Source organism: Ictalurus punctatus, chromosome 19, assembly GCF_001660625.3.
Source record: "Ictalurus punctatus breed USDA103 chromosome 19, Coco_2.0, whole genome shotgun sequence".
Classification (NCBI taxonomy): Eukaryota; Metazoa; Chordata; class Actinopteri; order Siluriformes; family Ictaluridae; genus Ictalurus; species Ictalurus punctatus.
The window spans coordinates 24,536,134-24,560,734 of NC_030434.2; the positions used below are offsets into that span (position 1 = coordinate 24,536,134).

At 45.1% G+C, this 24,601-nt stretch overlaps 2 protein-coding genes across 11 annotated transcripts; both read left to right on the forward strand.

The window, feature by feature from the left end:
• tmpoa (thymopoietin a) lies at positions 1-14,056 on the forward strand. Of its 10 annotated transcripts, XM_017493943.3 has the most exons (11): positions 1-312; positions 6,456-6,573; positions 7,008-7,160; positions 7,530-7,654; positions 8,739-8,834; positions 10,063-10,119; positions 10,211-10,252; positions 10,344-10,577; positions 11,205-11,321; positions 11,623-11,726; positions 12,230-14,056. In XM_017493943.3, exons 1-11 carry the CDS (start codon positions 10-12, stop codon positions 12,576-12,578), a joined length of 1,698 nt encoding a protein of 565 aa, XP_017349432.1. In that variant the 5' UTR covers positions 1-9; the 3' UTR covers positions 12,579-14,056. The 10 variants fall into 10 exon arrangements, 8 of the variants coding, with proteins under 8 accessions (XP_017349432.1, XP_017349433.1, XP_053544048.1 ...); XM_017493944.3 differs by lacking the exon at positions 8,739-8,834; XM_017493945.3 differs by lacking the exon at positions 10,344-10,577 and having other exon boundaries at positions 2-312.
• A 77-nt stretch (positions 14,057-14,133) lies between these two features.
• Positions 14,134-21,585, forward strand: slc25a3a (solute carrier family 25 member 3a). Its single transcript, XM_017493950.3, has 7 exons — positions 14,134-15,632; positions 17,898-18,025; positions 18,102-18,281; positions 18,365-18,546; positions 19,405-19,577; positions 19,971-20,081; positions 20,470-21,585. Exons 1-7 carry the CDS (start codon positions 15,512-15,514, stop codon positions 20,631-20,633), a joined length of 1,059 nt encoding a protein of 352 aa, XP_017349439.1. The 5' UTR covers positions 14,134-15,511; the 3' UTR covers positions 20,634-21,585.
• Positions 21,586-24,601: the final 3,016 nt, after the last annotated feature.

Below are 24,601 nucleotides of genomic sequence, written 5' to 3' on the forward strand. Positions count from 1 at the left end.
ACCGAGAACATGGGTTTGTTGGAGCTGGTACGTGATAGAGAGAAGAAGGAGGAGGAGGAGGAGGAGGTGTCAGCCGTCATGGCGGAATTTCTCACCGACCCGTCTGTGTTGACTAAAGACAAGCTGAAAAGCGCGCTGGTGGCCAACAACGTGGCGCTACCGAACGGCGAGCAGCGGAAAGGAGTGTACGTGGAGCTGTATCTGAAAAACCTGACCTCCCAGAACAAGAGGAGCGGCTCCGCGGAGGCTTTCTCCAGCGACGAGGAGCCTCCAGCCCCCGCTGCCTCCATTACAGCAGCGCGCTCCGGCAGGGTGAGAGCCTCTAACCGCGCGCGGGGTTTATTTCCGTTTCATCATCATCATCATCATCATCATCATCATCATCATCAACAACAACACATGCAGGGCGACAGATTAGTTCACTTCACTTCACGTCATTTCATTTTCATATTCCTATCTGTACATCTATCTATCTATCTATCAAATATGGCTGACTCTGTATAGCAACAGTAACTAAGGACGAGACAGAAAAATGAAAGTTTTTAACCCGTGTTTAAACATCTAAGTGTGATAAATAGGGTTATTAGACAGTCCGGACACTTGGAACATTTCTCCGTGAGAACTTTTGGAAGAAAAACACGCCGCCATGCTGCTGTGTGAACCTGCCTTTCCTGCAGAAGGGTGTCACGGTAATCGATCACTTTCGGTGCGATATAGCGAGCACAATACTTAACCGCGATATCGCCAAACACTCAGCAGCCACAGCATCGTTATTTGCGTTTAACGTTTGCACCACGTTAGTTTTATTTATGTATGTATTTATTTATTTATTTATTTATTTTTGTTCTATACGGACTAGTTGTACGCTCGATTCTGATTGGTCAGAAAGTCGTGTCGGGTAATTTTATCAAATTATTTTTTTGACAGTAGTGCGTGTGCGATAGCGTTTCTACCGTGTCGGCTCGCCCGATGGGAATTGTACGGCTCGTCTGATTAAAAAAAAAAATCATGTAAAAATCGTATGTTTTAATGTTCGGAAGGAGTCTCCAGTTCCGAAGGCAAAGGGAACGAATGTTTGTCGCCGCTGTAATGTAAACAATGTTACATGTAACTCTAAATGGGTTAAAAAGTACAGTTGGGTGATGTAATTCGTGTAAAAATGTACTCATGATGAAGTTTAAGCTTTTTTTTAAAAATTCCAATAAAACGCCCAGGATGTGCCGTCGCAGGAAAACGATCAACTTCGTAGTGGAAACCGTGACTCCGCTCCGTCTTTTGGTTTTGTTTTTTAATCCGATTTATTCTTGATTTTTGGGTACGTGAGAGTCTGTAGCACTTTTCTCACCCAGTTTCTCTTCCTGTTCCTCCTGCTCTTAGCAAACCGTCGCTGTAACGTCGTCACGCGCTCTCAGGTTTATAAATAAATGATGCAATAAAATAGTCACAAAATGCAATTATTGTTTTTTAGTATTATTATTATTATTTATTATTTTTATTTAACACTAAAAAGGTATTTTTTTGTTTTGTTTTGTTTTTAAAGGTTCAATATTAAGTAGAAAATTTTTGCTGCTTGCAGTCAGTTTGTGATTAAATTTTTAAAAATTTCAAAAAGCCACACAATCCTGAATTCTTTGCTGTCGGTAAAAACTATGTCGGGTTATGAAGGACTTATAAGCGCTTATGTAGGCACTACGTAGCACATCTCAGTAAACTGCTGTCCTTCAGTGTGTGCAGTTTGTAAACAGGATTTTATTTCATATAATAAAAAAAACTATACGAAAATATAAAGGATGCACAACATTTAAAAAAAAAAAAAAAAAAAAACCACTAGTTAATCATTCATTTTTGATGTTTTGTAGATTTTGTTGATGTTTTTAATGTTAATTAAATGTAGGAATCGTTTTATTTGTATCTGTTTTGGTTTTTAAAACAGCAGCGTAATGTTTAAGTTTTGTTTTTTTGTTGTTTAATGTGGGGTTTTTTGTTGTTGTTTTTACACCTCCCTCTATTTTTCTGCTTCCTGCTCTGTTTTTTCGAGGACTGAAGAGAAGAGGGTCGTGGTTCTGAAGGCCCGTTTCAGCGAGTCCGAGCTCTAAAACAGGGATTTTTTTTATCGGGCTCTGTGCTCAGGAGTACGGTTTCAGCGCTCAGCTGTTTTTCTTCTGGGTTTGGGGCTTTATTGAGGAAATAGCTGCCTGTACGAAGGAATTTTCTGGCTCGGTGCTGCCAGATGTGTGTGTGTATGTGTGTGTATGTGTGTGTATGTGTGTGTATGTGTGTGTATGTGTGTGTGTGTGTGTGTGTGTGTGTGTGTGTGTGTGTGTGTGTGTGTGTGTGTGTGTCCTGTTTAAAACTCTGCAGTTGTGCATTAGGTTTATTTCTCTACCATGATCTAGCTGTGGTCAAGTTTCTGACATTAATCTCAGTGAATCTGTGGTTCAGTGGGTTAGTGTGTGGTTAGTGTGGGGTTAGTGTCATTAGTGTCAGAGTGTGGTTAGTGTGGGGTCAGTGCGGGGTTAGTGTCAGTGTGGGGTTAGTGCGTGGTCAGTGCGTGGTTAGGGTTAGTGTGGGGTCAGTGCGTGGTTAGTGTCAGTGCGTGGTTAGTGTCAGTGCGTGGTTAGTGTCAGTGCGTGGTTAGTGTCAGTGCGTGGTCAGTGCGTGGTTAGGGTTAGTGTGGGGTCAGTGCGTGGTTAGTGTCAGTGCGTGGTTAGTGTCAGAGTGTGGTTAGTGTGGGGTCAGTGCGTGGTTAGGGTTAGTGTGGGGTCAGTGCGGGGTTAGTGTCAGAGTGTGGTTAGTGTGGGGTCAGTGCGGGGTTAGTGTCAGAGTGTGGTTAGTGTGGGGTCAGTGCGTGGTTAGTGTCAGTGCGTGGTTAGGGTTAGTGTGGGGTCAGTGCGGGGTTAGTGTCAGAGTGTGGTTAGTGTGGGGTCAGTGCGTGGTTAGTGTCAGTGCGTGGTTAGTGTCAGTGCGTGGTTAGGGTTAGTGTGGGGTCAGTGCGGGGTTAGTGTCAGAGTGTGGTTAGTGTGGGGTCAGTGCGGGGTTAGTGTCAGAGTGTGGTTAGTGTGGGGTCAGTGCGGGGTTAGTGTCAGAGTGTGGTTAGTGTGGGGTCAGTGCGGGGTTAGTGTCAGAGTGTGGTTAGTGTCAGTGCGTGGTTAGGGTTAGTGTGGGGTCAGTGCGGGGTTAGTGTCAGAGTGTGGTTAGTGTGGGGTCAGTGCGTGGTTAGTGTCAGTGCGTGGTTAGTGTCAGTGCGTGGTTAGGGTTAGTGTGGGGTTAGTGTGTGGCAAGGTTATTATAGTTTTGCATTTTTCATTAGTTTATTTAGTTTGGACTGTGTTTTCAAATTCAGTTTGGTTTTAATGAGTTTTTAAAGCGGGTTTGCTAGTTTAGTTTAGTTTGTATTTTTTGAAAATGCTTAGTTTTAGTTGAGTTTTTATTAGTTAGTTTTAGTGTTGGTTTTAGTCTTTTGTAATCTGGGTTATTTGTCAAGGCCAGAAAAAGTATTGTGTAATAAAAACTCAACAAAAACATCATACAATTTTAGAAATATGTATTCAGCAATAACATCTCTCTCTTTCACTCTCCTCTCTCCTGTCTCTCTCCTCCCTCTCTCTTTCTTTCCTTCTCTCTCTCTTCTGTTTCTCACTATCTCTTTCACTCTTCCCTCTCTCTCTCTCTCTCTCTCTCTCTCTCTCAGGATTGTGGGTAGTGAGAAGAGTTTAGAGTTCAGCAGCACGCTTTTAAGAGCTTAAAGTAACGACGTATTTTTCGTTCTTTTTTTTAAAACATTTCTCGAGAGAAATTTTTTTTACTTGATGAACTTTTCGAGCGCCGACTCCGATCGGCAAACTCTGCCAGATGGGGTGAGGCGGGGAATTCTCACTCTCGGCACGGGTTTAAACGTCCACCCTGTGGGAGACGTCCGATATCTGTGGAAGACGTGTCGGTTGCAGTCAGCGAACAGGTCGGTGGGTTAAATATCAGTGCGGCTTCTCGGCCGAACGAAGCCGCCGCCGTTCTTCTCGCCGATGTTCAGAGGGTACAGGGTCCGACTGAAGGCGGAATTGCGGTTAACGACGCATTTGTGCTAAGACTGCAGTTATCGAGTCCATCAAATAAACTCGCACTATCAGACGTTCCTCCGTTCATTTCGAACACAACTATCCAAGGCGTTCTTGAAAGATATGGCAAAGTAACAGCACCGATACAAATGATTCCACCAAGTCTGAAAAATCCGGATATCGAGCACGTTACGTCGTTTCGGCGAATATACCTACGTGATCTCGAATGAAGATCAGCTCGACTTGGCTGTTAAGCTAATAAACGGAAGGCGAAGATTACCCGATCTTCATTAGTTCGGCTCACGTGCGGCGGTCCTTGTGTGGAGAACCAGGGCACGTTAGACGAACATGTCCAAACAATCAGATGAGCCGTCTAATTTCCAAACAATCCAGCGACAAAATAACCGCCTCGTTCCCGACGTCGTGACGGCACTTAAAGGAAGTACCGATGTCCGAGACGTAGGAAATCACGATAAGCGTGAGGAGATCGTAAAGCAGGCAAGCAGTGGAGAAAAATCCACTCTGCCTGTAAATGAAAACGATAAACGTTCAGAAAAAGACCGAATAGGAAATAATAAAAGCAGATGGTGAAAGTGAAGCGGCTGAGGATCGTCACTCAGACGTCCACTGTGACGACGTTCACACGGACAGCGGTAATCTGATCACTGACCTTATTCTGAATACGACGATATTCTGATTAAGGTGTTTACATGAGTCGCTTTTAGAGTACTCCTTTCATGTTCCCGTTTTACGTGTTATAGAACATAGACGTCCGACGTCCCTCCGGAATCTCACGTATCGATATACAGCTGGTCTTCGTTATGGGACCGTATACAGTTCTGGGTGTTTTTATTTTTAATTTTACGAAATCTTTGAGTGCGGTTAATTATTAGTCGTGCCGTACGTGTAAACAGACGACTGCTTGAAGCCGTGGGCTGCGTCCCAAACCGCGTACTTACCGTCTATATAGTAGCTGAGATGCGTGTATTTCTCCTACTATACAGCAGGTAAGTGCGCGGTTTGGGACGCGGCCGTGCTCTCTCGTTTACCGTCAGCCGGTCGAGCGCTGCCGTGTGTGTGTACGCGTCCTGTCGGACAATGCGGTGAAAACTCTCACACGACGTTAACAGTGTGATTAAGGTGTGCACACGTCTGTAACGCGACTAAAACAGGAATACTCCACACGTCTTCATTCCATCTGTGTTTACTCCGAGTATCAGTACGTTTACATGGACAGCATTAATCCGATATGAACCCGATTAAGACGATACTCTGATTAAGAAACTAGCATGTAAACGGAGATTACTGATGACCTTAATCTGATTAAATTCACACTCGGGGTAAACACAGATGGAATGAAGTTTATCTTCACACAGTACGGCTCAGGCTGTAACACACACACACACACACACACACACTAGAGTTTGAGGGTGTGGTGATGGGATTGAGGAAAGAATTCAGTTCCCTCCAATTTGTTTTTCTTCCCTCACTTCCTCTTCAAAACGATCACCCCACAAAGGCCTCAGGGGTTTTTTTTTTTTTTTTTTAAATCCTGTGAAGAACCCTATAAAGTGAAAACTTCACACATCCACACACCTCCTCCTCCTGCTCCTCTTCACTCATTCTGTTTCTGTTCCACTTCATCTGGATCACATGTTTTCATTTCTGCAGAGGGAGACGTGGCTGAGCTCCAGGGGAACGTGGCTGTATTCTCACTCGTAGCGCACGTGACTCCATTACTGAGGAATTTGCTCGGGTTGAGTCTGATCTGATATGTTTTATGTACTCTTGAAAACTTAAAGCCTTGACTTTACAGAAGGATAAACATCTGGGGTGTGGGGAGTGGGAACGGGTTTTATTCTTGGTTATATTCAGGCCTTGCTGTGATGTCATAATTATTAGTTATATATCTGGCCACGCCCCCTTCTGATATTATTCTTGGTTATATGCTTGGCCACGCCCCCTCCTGTTCAGGCCTTGCCTGATCTTATTCTTGGTTATATGCTTGGCCACGCCCCCTCCTGTTCAGGCCTTGCCTGATCTTATTCTTGGTTATATGCTTGGCCACGCCCCCTCCTGTTCAGGCCTTGCCTGCTCTTATTCTTGGTTATATGCTTGGCCACGCCCCCTCCTGTTCAGGCCTTGCCTGATCTTATTCTTGGTTATATGCTTGGCCACGCCCCCTCCTGTTCAGGCCTTGCCTGCTCTTATTCTTGGTTATATGCTTGGCCACGCCCCCTCCTGTTCAGGCCTTGCCTGATCTTATTCTTGGTTATATGCTTGGCCACGCCCTCTCCTGGCCTTGCTGTGATGTTATCCTTAGCCGCAGCTGAAGTATATTCTTGAAGACAGTACTCTGTCCGGGGTAACCTGTCTAACGTGACGCGTTCTGTTCTGCAGAAAGCCACCAGGAAAACGGACCGGGTTCGTCCCGAGGAGGTCGACGTGACCGAACTGACCGACGAGGACCTGAAGGAGCAGCTGCTGAAGTACGGGGTCAGCGCCGGACCCATCGTAGGTGAGACCGTGTTTTGTTCCTGTGTGATTTGCCACAACTTTTATCAACTAAAGAGCGGCACGTTGTACTTCTTATCCGTTTGTAGTTACGTTTAAATGTCCATGAAGCAAAAGCGTAAACTCCTCTGTTCTGAAGATGTCGGAAAACGCTTTACCTCTGGCACTGGAGACTCATTCCGTAAATCTTCAGTAAACGTGTCTTTACTTTAAGAAAGCTTCACCATATTGACAATTACACACGTTTTATTATTATTATTATTATTATGATTATTATTATTATTATTATTATTATTATTATTGTGAATGAGCTGTTACTATAGAAACGATGACGTATTCGAATGATCAGTATAAAGCTGTGATTTGTAGATGCACCACTGTCAGAGCTGCTGCTGTTACAGACGATGAATCGACACCTTCCGTATTTTTACTTTCTAGCATCCACCCGTAAAGTGTACGAGAAGAAGCTGCAGAAGTTACTGGACCAGGGTCCTCCTCAGACCACCATCTTCACTCTATCCGAGTCGGTTCTGATCCACAACAGCCGTAACGGCACCGCGGACTCGGATCAGTACAGCGATAAAGAGGAAGGTAAAGCCGATCACGCGCTCTTAGATTCCTGACTGTGGATTTTTATCAGGATTCGTAATCGCGTATCTGAGGTTGTTTGTTTGTTTGTTTGTTTGTTTGTTTGTTTGTTTTTTCATCGGATAATTAACGTGTGTTCGCTTAGAATCTCTCGCACTGCAAAAACCGACATCTGAGCGAGCGAAGATATCTTAACGCGTTTCGAGGCGTTTTTACCCACTCCAGGCAGGAAATTTAGCTTCTTTCTAGAAACCACTGCTTAAAAGGAGTACAACCATCTGCCGATAGAACGAGATTATTTAAGCTTGAAACGTTCCATTAGTCGCAAGATTGCGTGCGTGAGTGACAGGATTTTGCTCATTTGTTGATCAGAAACGGCAACAGCGGTTGAACCGGAGCTAGAACCCGAACCGGAGCTCGTCCCCGTGTTGGAGAGGCCGCTGAGGAGCCGAGGAAAAACACCCGTGACCATCAGAAACCGGAGCAGCCAGAACAAGGTGAGGAGGAGGAGACACATAAATACTGCTCTCTCTCACACTCACACACACACACACACACACACACACACACACACACGGCAAAGTATCAAACCTAAAGCCTTGAACTCGTGCTCTTATCGTTTTATAAAACTTGGCAGAAAGAAAGAAATCAAATATTTTCAGTGCACATTCAGTGTGTGTGTGTGTGTGTGTGTGTGTGTGTGTGTGTGTGTGTGTGTGTGTGTGTGTGTGTGTGTGTGTGTGTGTGTGTGTGTGTGCGCTCGAGCAGGTGAGCAGCACCACCGTGTGTTTAATCTGCAGCGCAGTACAGATGAGTGCAAAAGTCTTCTTTTTGTTTTTTATTTATATATATATATATATATATATATACACACACACACTACCGGTCAAAAGTTTGTGGACACCCGACTGATATGTTTCTCACGATCTTAGACATCTTCTGATCTGAAGGTGTGTGATTAAACGTGTGAAATCGGTGTCGTAGACAAAAACCTGATCGTGTCGACGTGTTCGTTCCTTCCATTAGAAAACTAAACTTTTATTTACAAATGAATCTTTATTTAAACGGACGACTCGGAGAGAAATATTTCCGAAAAGCAGCGGACGAGAGTCCGGCGTCGGTGTGATGAACTCCTTTTAATGCTGTTTAAAAAGCATCTCGGGGGAAATTCCTCAAGAAATCCTCAACAGTGTGTGTGTGTAAACTTTTGAGCAGTGGTGCATACAGTGCAATATCACAGCCTATAGGTTTAATGACTGCAAAACATAATTTAAAAAAAATGTGCTTTATAGAAAAAGGAAATTGAAGTGTGTGATGTAATTGATCATGAAGGGATGGATATTTTGTCGTGTCGGACAGCTTCCTCGTGTTTTTGTTCAGATGTTCTGATCAAACTGTGGAATTGTTTATTATTATTATTATTATTATTATTATTATTATTATTATTATTACAGATTGTATCTTTAAGCAAATGTGTTGTGTGAAGTGTGCGAGAAGAAAACGAAGCGTTGCGTTGTCGTGTGTGTGTGTGTGTGTGTGTGTGTGTGTGTGTGTGTGTGTGTGTGTGTGTGTGTGTGTAAGGAAGAGGACGAGGACTCTGAGGACCTTCAGGTGGTGAATGTTGAGAGAAAGTCCCGGAGGTCTTCTCGCCGTTGGGACCACGCTGTTCCTGACCCTGTAACTCCACGCCGTCTTGTCTTGTGTTCCACGTCTGCTCTTTCTGGGCTGTTTTATAGCTTCACAGCGGGCTCTCGGATTTTCCTTTCAGCACTTCCTGTCTGTTCTCGTGCACCTTTTCCGGGGAACCCTTCTGGAGCACGTGTTATCTAGCCTTTTTACGACCGTACCTTTTTATACTACTTTCTTTTCGTACTCTCGGAAGGTTTCGGCGTCCGACGTGCCGTCGGTCCCTCGGGAGAGGAGAATCGTTTCGGTATGTAAATGAAGACCACCCGGGCATCCCCGGGTCCGTCGGCTTACCCTCTTCCGATCGTGAAATGATTCTCTCCTATCGAAGGCGATACCTGAAGATCCGCCGCCGCCGCTCGCGGACACGCCGGCGAGATTTCCCCCGGCGAGCGAGGGCGGCTTGTCCGAGTCTCCCGAACGTCGTACGGCTCCCGTCCACGCCGCCTCGGATGATCACGACGACGTCTTTCCCACCGACGAGGTGCTGTGTGACGTGATCTGGGTTTATTGTTTCTTTCTTTTGATTTTCCAGCACCGGGTGAAGGGAATTGATTTCTCAAGCTCGTTAGTGTTCGATTAAACTCTTCCTCAGTTTTATAAAAGGGTTCGCCTGCCTGTGAAGACCACGGAACCACGTCGTACACCATCACCTTCCTGCCAGACCGAAAGGAAGGTGCTTTTTATTTATGTATAAATATACATTAAACACTTACCGTAGTTATATCCGCACCTGAGACGATCACTTTGGCGAATTTAGTTCGTAAAGCTGTTTACGTTCCTTCGTTCTTTATCCGTTTGTAGGTAAAGATATAAGCAGTGGGTATAAATCTCCAGCCTCCCCTCCCCCTCGCGAATCTCGCTTGACGTTTAGATAGAATAGATACGGCTTTACCTCCGACGCATGGAAAGACTCCTTCCGCAAATGTCAAATACACGTCCCTTTACTTTAAGAAAACGTCACCGTAGCCGTTACTATAGAAACAGTAACGAGCGCATTAATATAAACCTGCTGCTGTTATCGACAAGTTCTCAAGACCGTCTGACCAATCAGAATCCAACAGCTCTAACTGGTGATGAGTAAACATTAGGAATTAGTTGGATGTTATGAAGTGCGGAATCAATATTGCACATTTACATACAGAAGGAATAAATTATTCACTTTTTATATATATATGTTTATATTTCTCTATATTTTTTTTTATTTGCTTCTCTGTAGCCGAAAGCGTCCGGTGAGGAAGTAGAGCTTTCCGTCTTCAATACTGCTCTCCTCGAGGTGATGTCTTTCTTCCTTCCTCACGTTTAGTTTTATTGGCGCTCTACAGGAGCTCACAGTCTGCTTTTCGTTTCACGTATTTGTACACCAGGTCGGTCCACATGAGGTTCTGAGCTCTGGACCTGGTCATGTGGTAGGTACTGAGATTCTTATAAGGCTTATGAGGTTTGGGAAAGTTTCTGTATATTTCTGTTCTCCTCCCGGAACGTCCCCGCGCTATAAAGGGCTGGTCAAAGGAGCGCAAATCAGTCACGTCGTTCGGGCGCACGAAACGGCGTAGCTCACCGTGTTCAGCTTCAGCTCAACCGTCCAGAGATCTGATCCACATGATGTGCCGCCTGTCACCTTCTCGAGCTAGTCCAGGCAAAGATGGGGAACACCGTTCTCTCTCTCTAACGGATTCTCCGCGCCGTCCGACTCGTGACCTCCTCACCGCAAAGAGCTCGCCCGACGCCAAGGTTTGAAGCTACGATGGTAACTCGTGGGTTTTGTTTGCACGCGGTGGCGGAGGGTGTCGGGTTCGCTACTACACACTGTAGGTGGTATGAAATTCTTCTCGTTCTAGGTCACGTCGAGGGACTCTGACGGCTTTTACGCCACCGTGTTAGAACCATTTCTGACCAGTCTGTAAGCTTTTTCAGTTCTGTTGCTGTTAATAACCGAGATCATCTCTGGATGGCACGTTTAAGGTTGGGTTTCAAGATTAGGATTAAGGATTAGGTTCCAAGATTAAGATTATCTTCTAAGATTTATTTTAGCTTCTGAGATTTGGCTTCAAAATTAGGGTTCAGGATTAAGATTAGGGTTCAAGATTAAGATTAGGGTTCAAGATTAAGATTAGGGTTCAGGATTAAGATTAGGTTTCCAGATTAAGACTGGGTTTCATCATTACGATTTGGTTTTAAAATTACTTTTCACGTTTAAGATTGTGTTTCGGGATTCAGATGTAGGTTGCCAGATTAAGATTCAGGATTAGGTTTCAAGCTTAAGTTTCAGTTCCAGTTGAACAATTTCGTGGGGTGTTACTGTGAATCTGAATCTGCTGCTGTTGAGGGTCTCTGACCACTTCTGCTTCACCACATTAGGAGCGATCAGGTGGTTCTGCCGCAGTAGCACAGAGCCGAATCCATGGGTTCTTCTCTCCGGTCACCCCAGTCCGGGGTCAGGACGACAGCCTCCGAGATCAGACAGCAGGACGACTGGTAATGCAGCAGCGGAGGGGGGGGGGGGTCAATAACGGGCTGCACGTGTGAATAAGGGCTTACGTTCACTCGGTTCCTCACTGTGGTTCTCGTCATCTTTTATTTCTCTCACGTGTTGGTGCAGTCCTGATGTTTACAAACTTTCTTCTGTGGTTAATAGTAAATTAAATGCATTATGCAAGTCTTTGACCTTTTTTCTTTTTTTTTATTTTTCATTTTCTCTCCCCTCCTTTCTCGGGAGTCCTGCGTTTATTCAGTGTTGTTACCGTTACTTCATCATACGTTGTGTGTTTGGGTGCAGATTGAGAAGTTATCAGCTGTTGAGCAGACCCCAAAAACAGTAGAGAGTGACGTGCTGAAGGAACTGTTCCCTTACGAGGTCTTCAACACTCCCACAGGAATCAGGTGAGTGCTCCATAATGCATCTGAATGGAATCGTTTTGCGTCTCGGAAACGAATCGTTTTGCGTCTCGGAAATGAATCGTTTTGCGTCTCGGAAACGAATCGTTTTGCGTCTCGGAAACGAATCGTTTTGCGTCTTGAAAATGAATTAAATCGAATCGTTGTAAGGAATAAGAATCGTTTACGAGGAGGTGATGTGTAAGGAATAAGAATAGTTTTCCAGACTAAAATTAGGTTTTAAGATCAGGATTCGGGATTAAGATTTAGGATTTGAGATTAAGGGCTCGAGAAGATAAGGATTCAAGATCAAGGCGAGGTTCCAAAATTAGGATTAGATTTTGAGATTACGGTTAAGGTTTTGAGATTAAGATTCACGATTCGTTTTTTAAGATCAGGTTTCAGTAGGATAGACCTGATTTTTGTTTTGATTCGTTGCACTGTATGACTGAAACGGTTTTAATGATACGCTCGTAACGTAGCATTTCTTTTTCCCCGAATTCTCTCAGCGCCACTCGTCGGCAGCCGATCAAAGGAGCGGCGGGCCGGCCCTTCAGCGACGCCTGGAAGGACACCCCGCGTCCACGTCTCTCCGAGCACAGATACACCAGTTCCTCCTACACGGAGAGCCGATCTGTCCCTCGCGTCAGCGCCGTCCCCCTGTCCGTCCCTAAACCCTCAGCGCCCCAGAGTCTCCAGGCCGACGCGAGGCGCCGAGTGCCCGTGTGGGTGCAGCTGCTGCTCCTCGCTGGTGTCGCCGGCATCCTGCTGTTCATCTACCAGTCCATGGAGAGCAACCAGATGAGTCCGTTTGGGCAGCCGGCACGCAGCGGTGAGCTGGAGGACACCGGGAAATGAACAGTCTGTCTTTAACGTACCTCCAGACCGCCCACGTTTAAAGACTTCTCTCTTCCCTATACGTCGTTTTTTTTTTTTGTTTTTTCTCCTTAACTCGCCCGGTCCAGAGAACCATCCGGAACCGAACGAGATCACGAGAACCCGTTTGCGTTTCTTTTCCGATCAGTTTTCGAGGGGCTCTGTTTGGTGCTAGGTCTGTAAGAAACTTCTGAACGAAAGCTAGAAATTTAAGGACAAGCCAAAAAAAAAAAAAAAAAAAAAATCATATGTGTATTTTTTATGTTTTGTGAATAAATATATCTATGAATTAATAATAATAAAAGCATAATTAATCTGATTTATGAGTTTAATAAGTCACAAGACGGCCTTAAACTGAACTCGGGATGCATCGATGCACTTTGTTTAATCGACTCTCTGACCACGTACAGAACGGGCCCGGTGGTGCGTGAACAGAACCAAATAGAACGGTTCTATGCCGTTCCTGACCCGGTGATACCAACTAGGTTACTCGTCTTGGTATCATCGAATACCCCCCAAAAAAAAAAAAAAGTGTACACGTTCTGAAAAATTTCGTACCGATGCGTCCCTGAACCCGAACCCGTCGTTCCACGTAGTGTTATCCCGTCGAGTCTTATCGTATTTATCGATGTAACTCTTTTTTTTGTGTGTGTTTATAATGTAAGACGTCCACTTTATTAGGAACACCCGCGTATATTCATGTGATCAGCCAATCATGTTGCAGCAGCGCGACACCGACGCACGTCAGCCTCGGATCCCTCTTCTTGGCCGACGGAAGCGGAACCCGATCTGGTCTTCTGCTCCTGTCGCTCGAGGTTTCGCCGCGTAGACGCTTTCCAGCTCACCACGGGTGTGAAGAGCGGTTATTCGAGTTACCTTAGCCGTTCTCCTCGGATCTCTCTCTCGTCTCGCGTTTTTTTTTTTTTTTTTGTCTGTTTTTCGCACCGTCCTTTCTGTCTAAACACGGGTCCGAGTCACCGAACGAACGGACGACCCGTGACGCGAACGTCACCGACGCGATCCGGCTCGTTCCCGACGAAGCGAATATCGAGACTCGCCTTGCAGTATTTGTACGTGTTTATGTGTTCGAAATCCCAAAAAAATGCCAACAGCACAAATTTTTTTTCAATTCCTTATTATAATTGAAAGGAAATTGACTTTATTGACGATTTGTACGCAGAGTATCGACTTCAAAAGATTTGCTAAATAATAATAGTAATGTTTGTGTCTTTTTTTTTTTTTTCTTTTTCTTTTTCCTCTCAGCACTTCATTTATCCATCGTAATTTTCTCACGTATCGTATATATTTACTCGTCCTTGTATTTATTGCTGCTTACGTTTATTCTGGAGAACGGAGCGTGACTCATGAATTTTGAATTAAACCGTGGGGATTTTTTTTATACTGTAGACGGCATCATGTGATTTGTAGAAATGAAATAAAACATTTAACTTCATATCAAACGTTTTGTGCGCGCGTGTTTGTGTGTGTGTGTGTGTGTGTGTGTGTGTGTGTGTGTGTGGTTCTTCAGACGTTCTCGTCACACAGAGAGCTAATCACAATGCTGGGGATAAATGGAGACGACTAATCTCCTCACGGCTCAGACGACACGTTACCGCTAATCAGTGTTTACTGATCAACACTGTGAGGAGATCTGAATGTTTCCTAGACAGATTTCACTTTATTTTAGTCTTTATTTATTTTTCTCGGTTTTTATTTGCATGTTAGTGAATACGGAATAATACTGAGGGTTTAGGGGTTTTTTTTTGTTTGTTTGTTTGTTTGTTTGTTTTGTTTAGTTTTCGTCCTCCCAAAATCTGATTCTCTTTGCTACATTTCTTGGAAAAAATCGTCGATCAAATTTTGAAATAAAAACTGAAAGCGGTTGGCTACGTAGTCTCGACTTTAAATACGTTCGCTTTTCCGTGCCGTAGCCCGGATCTGTATATGAAACGAGTTTCGTTTGAATGAAATCTTCGGTGAAATGAAATGAAACCGCGAGGTACGAAATTCAAACGCTCGTTCGGCCGGCGCCGCGTTCGTGGAACGGACGTCGGTGAAATTATTTTTGAAGGAATGTTTAAACGTGTGCGAGACCGTTTCAGAGATCGCTCCGGCACGGCGCCCGAGACGAGCGCGGGTTCGATCGGTGGTTCTCTCTTCGGCCGATCGGAAGTCAAGAAATGACCCGCTTCGGTTGTGAGTCTGACGTTTTATTTATTTCTTTTTAAAAAGGACAAATTCGCGACACCAAAACGTCTTATTTATTTATTTACGTATGTAAACCTAATTACATACTAACGGTAACATAATCTTAGACGAAAAGGTTCCATCTCGCCCCCTAGAGCGTTCTCCGTCTGACGGGAACCTCGTGAAGGCTCCGTGTAGCGCCTTGCGACCTTCAGAAAAGCCTCGAGTGTGCGAGGAACCTTTTGAGGAAACCTCCGAGTGTGAAATTCCTTCCAAAATCTTGATTATTTGTGAAACGGAAATGCGAGTGTTTCGAGGCAGGGAAGTTGGGCAGGTGACGCTGACGTCCTCTGACGTCACTGAAGGACACGGGGGGGATTTAGCGTGAGCGTGAGCGTGCCGTGTGACTCTGAGACTCGCCGGCTGTCTGGAGCGTCTGTGCGTCTAATCAACTTTACAGCGGATTTATACATCCGAGTGTCTCGGCGTCTTTATTTACTTTAAGATCTCATATTTAATCCAGGAGCGTGTATTTTGACTGATTTGGATTTCGGAGGAAAATTATAGCTCTATTTTGTTTTTGTGACGTTACTGCTCATTTATATACACCGTTTTATTTAAATAGACATTCCCATTCATCTTTACCGATCTTTCCTTTTCTAACCCAACGAGTCGATTGTTTCTAGTTTATTTATTTATTTATTTGCGGTAAGTTGGTGCAGGTGGAAATGTACCCGTCAGGACTGAAGTCTTTATCCCGGCTGAACCTGTTCCACTCGCCGCTAATCTCCTTACAGCCGCAGGGAGCCGAACGGAGACGCCGCACCCTGACCGCAGCCTCCTACCACGGTAACGTATTTGTACACGCCGCGGTTGTTGCCACTCGTTCTGCACGGGGGGGATTAATGTAACTTGAAAAGGAAAACATTATTGAATATGTACGCTGGATATCAACCGTCTAGACACCCCTGTTTACATGGCAGGTTTATGTGAACGCTATGAAGTGAAAAACGATCTCGGGTTTCGAGTCGGATTCGGATCGGATTAGTTGGATGTATGATTTGGGCCGTTGCTGTGCTGAAAGGTGAAGTTCCTTTACATCCTCGGCTTACGAGCAGACACCTGAAGCACTGATCCATTGGTATTTGTAGATATTCATGAATCCTTCCACTCTGATTAAAAAAAAAAAGCTCTGGTTGAAGAAACTCGGCCGTAAAGTGCGCCGCCGCCGTCACCATGCTTCACCGTGCGTCACCATGCGTCACCGTGGCGATGCTGTTCTTCCTCGCCCGGCTCCGGATGGTTCACAATGCAGCCGCGAGGTTAACGACCGGGGCAAAGAAATCTAATCGTGTCCCGCCAATTTGAGCATCGCTCCGTCGGCTCCCGGTCCATTTTGGGATCCGGTTTAAGATTCTGTTCTTCGTCTTTAAAACTCTTAATGATTGAAGCTCCTCCTTCTCTCAAAGATCTTCACACCACGTTCATCTAGCAGATTTTTAAGATCTTCAGAAGGTTTCTTCTGTATGTCCCTCGATCCCGTTTCTAAACTAAAGGGGGTGGAGCTTTTTCAGTCTCCGCCCCTCGTTTATGGAATCAATTGCCATTGGACATCCGCCTCGCACCTTCTATAATCCTTTTTAAAAAGAGGCTGAAAGCGTATCTCTTCTCCCAGGCATTTTAATCTCATTTTTTTTTACATTTTTGTCTATTGTCTGTCTTCATTTGTTGGTTTTATTCTGCTCAGCACTTTGGTCAGCTTTGCTGTGTTTAAATGTGCTTTAGAAATAAAATTGACTTACTTACTTTAGTTATTATTATTATTATTATTATTATTATTATGATTATTATTATTGTCTCCGAACATACGTTTTGGAATTATGATACCTTTAGGAAAATATTATGTGAATCGGTCCTCATCAGAGCATAGCACATTTTGTCACCGAGTCTGGGGTGATTTAGTTGGATGGGCTTCCGTCTAGCCGCCCTGTCCCGTCGCCCAGACGTGTGAAGAAGGAGAGAGATCGTCATCACATGCAGGGATTAATCAGTACTTAATCAGTCAGATGTTCCTGCAGCGCCTTTAATGTTGCCGTTGGGCTCTTGGTAGCCTCCCGGGTAAGTTTTTGTCTTGCTCTTTTGTAAATTGTGGAGGGACGTCCTGTTCTTGGTGATGCCTCTGTGGTGCTCCATTTTCTCCACTTGACCTTCACGGTGTTCCAGGGTACATCGAATTTTTAGGAAATTCTTTTATACCCCTTTCCTTATTGATATCTTTCGACAAGTGGACCATGGCCTCAGCGTTCGGGTGAAACCAAGATGATGTCGAGGAAATCTTGCAAAAGCCATATTGTGAGTTTTTATTATTTAAAAAAAAGAGAATAATTCCACTAAAATGTTTGGTGGCCCTTTTTTTTTTTTTTTTTTTTCTTTTTTTTTTCCCTTCTTTCCTCCACTTAATTTCTATACGCTGTAATTTCACACTGAGGGTGGGGGCGGGGGAAAAAAGTTCTGACGTGATTTATCTTGGTTTCATTTTTTTTATTTTACAAAAACCTGCCATTTTAACAGGGGTGTGTAAACTTTTTTTTTTTTTTTTAATTTATTTTTTTTTTTTTTTACATCCACTGTATGTGAGCACATGTTTAAAAAATAAAAATAAAAAAAAAGAAGAAGAAAAAAAACCATGTATTTTATTGCTGTTGAGTTCTGGGTTCTGATTGGTCAGAAGAAGGTGTTGATGAATTTTCTAGAACAGCTACTCTGACAGTAGCACAGGTTTATTTATATATATATATATATATATACACACATACACACACACACACACACACACACACACGTAATAAGTTACGGTTTCTATAGTAACAGCTCGCCGACTCACTGCTAATAGTAAATTGATTAAAAAGAAAAAAGACGTGTATAATCTTTTGATATTGCAAAAGTTTCTGAAAAGTAAGGAGCTGTTTATTTCACGTTCACGGAAGGAGTCTCCAGTGTCATGACCAGAAGATTTCCCTTGTTTTTGGAGTCGTTAGTTGCAGAAATCATCACAAATAGCATGTTTATTGCGTTCTTCTGCGTTGCGTCCTGTTCCTTGTTTCCCTTCTAAAGAGGCTGATGTGAGCTGCGAGTACGGCTCGAATAAATACTACGCCCTGTGCGGTTTCGGAGGCGTCCTGAGCTGCGGGCTCACGCACACCGCCGTCGTCCCTCTCGACCTGGTCAAATGTCGCATCCAGGTTCGTATCGCGATCCGAAATGTATGTGAATCCGTACGCGGCTCCAGAATCCTTTACGTACGCCGTGTGTTTTCAGGTAAACCCGGGCAAATACAAATCCATCTTTAACGGCTTCTCCGTCACCGTGAGGGAGGACGGGCTCCGAGGTCTGGGTCGAGGCTGGGCTCCTACGTTTATCGGCTACTCCGTGCAGGGTCTCTGCAAGTTCGGCTTCTACGAGCTCTTCAAAGTGCTCTATAACGACATGCTAGGAGAGGCGAGTATGAGGCGTATGGACCTGCTGATGCCCGATGTGGCGTCGGAGATGTTTGACCCGCCTGTTTCTGTGTGGAACCGCAGGAGAACGCTTACCTCTGGAGGACCTCGGTGTACTTGGCCGCTTCTGCCAGCGCGGAGTTCTTCGCCGATATCGCTCTGGCCCCCATGGAGGCGTGCAAAGTGCGCATCCAGACACAGCCAGGTTACGCCAGAACCCTGAGAGAGTGCGCCCCGAAAATGCATGCAGAGGAGGGGCTATGGGCGTGAGTATGACGTTAAGGACCGGCGTAAAGTTGGCTTCAGGTCAAAAGTTCGATATTCGCAAATTAAGGGACCGTCTCTAAAGTTCCATACGACGTTCCATACACGTTTCTAACTTCGATAACGTTTGAAGAGAACGACTTGCGGTCACACGACCATCAAATCACGTGCCAAATTTGCCACGTACAACCCCGATTCCAAAAAAGTTGGGACGCTGTGTAAAATGTCAAGAGAAACCGAACGCGACGGTTCGCAAATGTCACAAACCCACACGTTATTCACGATCGAACGTAGAAAGCATATATCCACGTCTCAAAAAAGTTGGGACGAGCGCAACAAAAGGCTGGAAAAGTAAGTGTTGGTAAAAACAGCTGGAGGTTAATTGGGAACAGGTCAGTCAGATGAAAAAGAGGATCTTGGAGAGGCGGAGTCTTTCAGAAGTAAAGAAAGACGATCTGCGGAAACCTTTTTTCAGAATAATGTTCCTCAATGTTAAATCTCATCATCTACAGGACATAATATCCAAAGGAAATCGTAGCTGACGCCTACGTGGACACTTTACCATTGGTTTTGTGACCGTAAGTCATTCTGTTCAAACGCTATAGAAGTTAGAAACGTGTCTAGCGGTGTCGTATGGAACTTTAGAGACGGTCCCTTAATTTGCGGATATCGAACGTCCGACCTCGAGCTGACTTTACGCCGGTACAGAGGAGTATCGGTGTCCGGTCCACAAGTAAGTAACCGGATGACGTGGAGAAGATCTTTCAGCTCGCTGATGATGCGCGACATGAATAATGCACAGAAATGGACTTTTAAATAAAATAAATGTCATTTAATTAATTGATCAATTTTCTTCCAAGGTTCTACAAAGGCGTGTATCCTCTGTGGCTACGTCAGATCCCGTACACCATGATGAAGTTTGCGTGTTTCGAGCGTACGGTGGAGACGCTGTACAAGTACGTGGTGCCGAAACCTCGCAGCGCCTGCTCCAAACCCGAGCAGCTCGTCGTCACCTTCATCGCCGGGTACATCGGTGAGTCAGACCGCACAGGGACTAATCAGCAGTTTAAAAGATGGAATAGATCGGGATTATTATTATTTTATCTATAATCTATAGGGTTTTCAGGCACTAGGTGCTTGGACCCCTAACGATAGTAGTATGAATGATAGCAACATGGGTCTGATCTCATTTTCAGATCTCTAAAGCAGGGGTTCTCAAACCTGTCCTGGAGGACCCCCAGTACTGCACGTTTAGTATCTGAGACCCCCGATTCAGTTCTAATGAGTTGGGGGAAAAAAAAGTGCAGCGATGGGGTTCCTCCAGGAGAGGTTTGAGAAGAACTGCTCTAAAGGATGGTTGAGAAAACCTATGCGAGATGTTTTGATAGTCACGTGAGCACCATTTCTTCATCCCTCTTGTACTCAGCTGGCGTGTTCTGCGCCGTGATTTCCCACCCGGCCGACTCGGTGGTGTCCGTGCTGAACAAGGAGAAAGGAAGCTCAGCCGTACAGGTGCTTAAGAGGTTGGGACCTCAAGGTGAGTCTTTCTTTCTTTCTTCACACGGGTTTGTGCGAGATGCTCTGAGGATGCAGTACCTCTCAATCAGCACCTGGAGGTGCTCTTGTACCACAACTTCTAATGCTGAACACTCTTAGTCACCAACCTTCTTCCTTGAGATCTACCTTCCTTCCTTCAGGTTTCATCTCCAACCAAAATCTAACCCACCTGTTTTTGTTGATCAAGAACTTCTTAAAGCGGTGATTAGCTCCAACCGTAATGGTGCCCACCTGACCCTGTCTGAAGTCTTCAGGAAGGTAGATCTCCAGGAACAGGGTTGGTGGCCACTGGTTTAGACGCATTAGAACTTGTTCTCTGTGGTAGAAAGATGTATAAAGGCGTTTGATGTTGACTCTTTGTCCCGCAGGCGTGTGGAAGGGGCTGGTCGCTCGCATCGTCATGATCGGCACGCTGACCGCGCTGCAGTGGTTCATTTACGATTCGGTGAAGGTCTATTTCCGCCTGCCGCGCCCGCCTCCCCCGGAGATGCCCGAGTCTCTGAAGAGGAAGATGAGTTTGGCAGGCCAATAGAGAAAACACACACAAACCGCAAGGGCAAAATCTACCAAAACTTTTCACCAGTGAAGGAGAAACAGTACATTTAATTTGTGGTCGCAAAAGTTAAATAAATAAATAAATAAATAAATAAAAATCGAGTACTGGTCCATCATTCGCAATAACCCCTCCTACTGCTACCTTAAACCTCATACATTAATAAAATAAGGGTTTCATTTGACTTCCCCTTTTAAATAGTAATGGAACGTAGTTTTGTCATGAACCTCTGGGTCTCCAGACTCGATCTGATCTGAAGAAGGTAGTGTATGATGTCTGATGGTTACAGCAGGTATGTCTGGACAAAGATGATGAAGTCGGTCGTAAAGCCATATTAGAGAATAGCTCAGAATTAGAAATGGAGAATATGAAGGAACGCCTGTGCAGCTGAACACACTAAACGCCTTGTTTCTATCGGTTCAATTCGTTCTTGAGCGTGCGCAAACTTTTGCACCCGGCTGGCTATACATGGAGGAAATTTCACGACCACGTCACAGCGATTTTATTGATTTATTTATTTTTTTTCTTCAGATACATCAAAACTACCCGAGGCTCGGCAAATTTGAAGAAGTCAATAAGCCCCGCCCACTTTACAACCCCGTTATGTGACCTTCCCTGAGAGTCTAGTTTCCTGATGTACTCTACATGTCGGTGTCATTATGATGTACACGTCACTTTCCTTTATAAACGTTATTAACCGCACTAACTAGAGTGCGGTAGTACAATGGTACAGAAGGTCTTTGTTTCCTGTCGCACTAAGAGGAACCCAAACCTGCTCCGGCATGACGATGTCGCGGTGCACAAAGCGAGCTCCATGAACACGTGGTGTGTGAAGGTTGGAAGAAGATGGAAGAACTCGAGTGTCCTGCACAGAACCCTGACCTCAACCCCACTGGACACGTCTGGGATGAGCTGGAACGAGTACCGAACCCCAGACCATTCCGACATCCCGTCATCAGCACCTCATTAATTCTCACAATTCCCACCGCTACGCTCCAGAATCTACTGGAAAGCCTTCACAGAAGAGTGGAGCTTATTATAAAAGGAAAACTGGGACTAAGTCTGGAATTAAATGTTCAACAAGGACATATGGGTGTGACGGTCAGGGCTACGCTACTAGTCCAGGCTTGAGACGTTTTCCGTATCGATTTGGTTTTGTCTCAGATTAATTGACATTTGTAGTCGGACTTGTCATGGTCTTGATCAATATGGCCTCGCTTTTATGTGGACGCGATCTTGACTCGGCCTCGCTTTTATGTGGACTCCATCTTGACTCGGCCTCGCTTTTATGTGGACGCCATCTTGACTCGCCTCGCTTTTATGTGGACGCCATCTTGACTCGCCTCGCTTTTATGTGGACTCCGTCTTGACTCGGCCTCGATTTTATGTGGACTCCGTCTTGACTCGGCCTCGCTTTTATGTGGACTCCGTCTTGACTCGGCCTCGCTTTTATGTGGACTCCGTCTTGACTCGGCCTCGCTTTTATGTGGACTCCGTCTTGACTCGGCCTCGCTTTTATGTGGACTCCGTCTTGACTCGGCCTCGCTTTTATGTGGACTCCGTCTTGACTCGGCCTCGCTTTTATGTGGACGCCGTCTTGACTCGCCTCGCTTTTATGTGGACTCCGTCTTGACTCTGCCTCGATTTTATGTGGACTCCGTCTTGACTCGGCCTCGCTTTTATGTGGACTCCGTCTTGACTCGCCTCGCTTTTATGTGGACTCCGTCTTGACTCGGCCTCGCTTTTATGTGGACTCCGTCTTGACTCGGCCTCGCTTTTATGTGGACTCCGTCTTGACTCGCCTCGCTTTTATGTGGACTCCGTCTTGACTCGGCCTCGATTTTACGTGGACGCGATCTTGACTCGGCCTCGCTTTTACGTGGACTCCATCTTGACTCGGCCTCGCTTTTATGTGGACTCCGTCTTGACTCGCCTCGCTTTTATGTGGACTCCGTCTTGACTCGCCTCGCTTTTATGTGGACTCCGTCTTGACTCGGCCTCGATTTTACGTGGACTCCATCTTGACTCGGCCTCGATTTTACGTGGACTCCATCTTGACTCGGCCTCGCTTTTATGTGGACTCCATCTTGACTCGGCCTCGCTTTTATGTGGACTCCATCTTGACTCGGCCTCGCTTTTATGTGGACGCCATCTTGACTCGCCTCGCTTTTATGTGGACGCCATCTTGACTCGCCTCGCTTTTATGTGGACTCCGTCTTGACTCTGCCTCGCTTTTACGTGGACGCGATCTTGACCCGGCCTCGCTTTTACGTGGACTCCGTCTTGACTCGGCCTCGCTTTTACGTGGACACGATCTTGACCCGGCCTCGCTTTTACGTGGACTCCATCTTGATCTTGACTCGATCCCAGCTAGTCCTGGTCTTGGACTTGATGGTGGTCTTGAGAAAGAAATTATTTCACATTTAATGTTCAAATACTTTCGCCAGCATCCAAACTCTCTATAATCATCTCAATTCTAACAAGATGCGTTTTTCCCAACACAAAAAATCGAGTTTAGTTTAGGCGATCCTTACAGCATCTGAGTGCTGCATAATGTCAATGTCACTAGAATCCATAAGAAATCCTCATTAGGAACATTTCGTCACATTTCGTCTGTCCTCATATCGCAATTTTGACAAAATGGCGCCTCATCTATCAGAAAACTATTTCCTGCTATTTGGATCACCATTTTGTTCCATGATGCAGAACAAACTTGAAAATAGGACCCTGTGTGTGTGTGTGTGCGTGTGTGTGTGTGTGTGTGTGTGTGTGTGTGTGTGTGTGTCGGTCAGAGTGCTCTTTGTTCCCTCTTTTCTGCGCGTTTTAAAACCAACAAAATTTCTCTCATCAGCTCCGAGCGCGCGCTCTGCTAACCCCAACACTTCCAGGTCACCTGCTGTACGTAAGCGCGAGAGTGTGTGGTGCTTTCACGGCTGTGTGTGAGTGCTCACGCGTGTTCGGAGTTCACACGATCTCCAGGCACTAATGGAGACACTCCTGCGTCACGCTGTTTAGCGAGGGGGAACGCGCGATACGTGTTACACGCGGTTACGGGCGACTGTCATTTATAATCCATTTGGTTTGACCAGTTAATGCGGCTTTTCCTGCCAGTTTGGAGAAATGAGGTCTCTTCTGTGTTGAAGGTTAGAGGATGTGCAGCAAACCTCTTCCTGTGACGATTTTATGATTATTATTATTATTATTATTATTATTATTATTTTCCACAGAACACCTCTTTAGTCATCGTTATAGTCTGTATTTTGTCTCAACATGACTTGTTTGATGTTCTCACCAACTCAGACTCTCGCTATGTTTAAAATATATCAGCCCACTTTAGTTCTATTTTTAGACACAGGAGGGTTTAAACGCCTGCTTTCCACAACACATCACGCTCATTACAGCCTTCACGTCCACCTGCAGCTGTGTGTACAGCTACAGTGTGTTGCACTTGTATCCCAGTTGTGACAAAAACATCAAATCACTCAATCGAATTAGGCCCAAAGCTCAAAATGTTATTGGCGTGTATCGTAATATTTCAGTGAACGTTATACCTTAACCAAAGCTGTAATTCTTTTCAGCAGCGTGCAGTCGTGTCGTCGATGCAGGGGAAAAAAATGCTAATTTATAATAAATCAATAAAAAGTTTAAATCTATAGTCCCTGAATAAAGTATGAATAAAGGATGAGTCGAGTAAATCAGCGAGAGGTTTTCGGATGTGTTTATTACACTTTACGCGTGTATGACTTTCAGCCCCTGTTTGCTGTCGCGGAGAGAAATTCTCTGTTCAGATCGGTGCGCGTACGTCGGACGTTTCGGTAAAGTTGCGTGTAAACGTTTTCCGCGCAAGAAAGATTTTCCCGCCGGCTTCGCGGAAGTTTTTGAAACGCCGATTTTCTTCGTATGCGCGTCGGTACGTTGATCAGCTGTAAAATCGTGCACGTTCCCTA

Bases quoted from the DNA above. Each gene is read 5' to 3' on its own strand.
- slc25a3a (XM_017493950.3), top strand. From the start codon at position 15,512: ATGTACCCGTCAGGACTGAAGTCTTTATCCCGGCTGAACCTGTTCCAC. The intron at 18,282-18,364 runs GCGAGTATGAGG...GTGGAACCGCAG, and splicing joins ATAACGACATGCTAGGAGAG to GAGAACGCTTACCTCTGGAG. The intron at 18,547-19,404 runs GTGAGTATGACG...TTTTCTTCCAAG, and splicing joins GCAGAGGAGGGGCTATGGGC to GTTCTACAAAGGCGTGTATC.
- tmpoa (XM_017493943.3), top strand. From the start codon at position 10: ATGGGTTTGTTGGAGCTGGTACGTGATAGAGAGAAGAAGGAGGAGGAG. The intron at 6,574-7,007 runs GTGAGACCGTGT...TTTACTTTCTAG, and splicing joins CAGCGCCGGACCCATCGTAG to CATCCACCCGTAAAGTGTAC. The intron at 10,578-11,204 runs GTTTGAAGCTAC...TCACCACATTAG, and splicing joins AGAGCTCGCCCGACGCCAAG to GAGCGATCAGGTGGTTCTGC.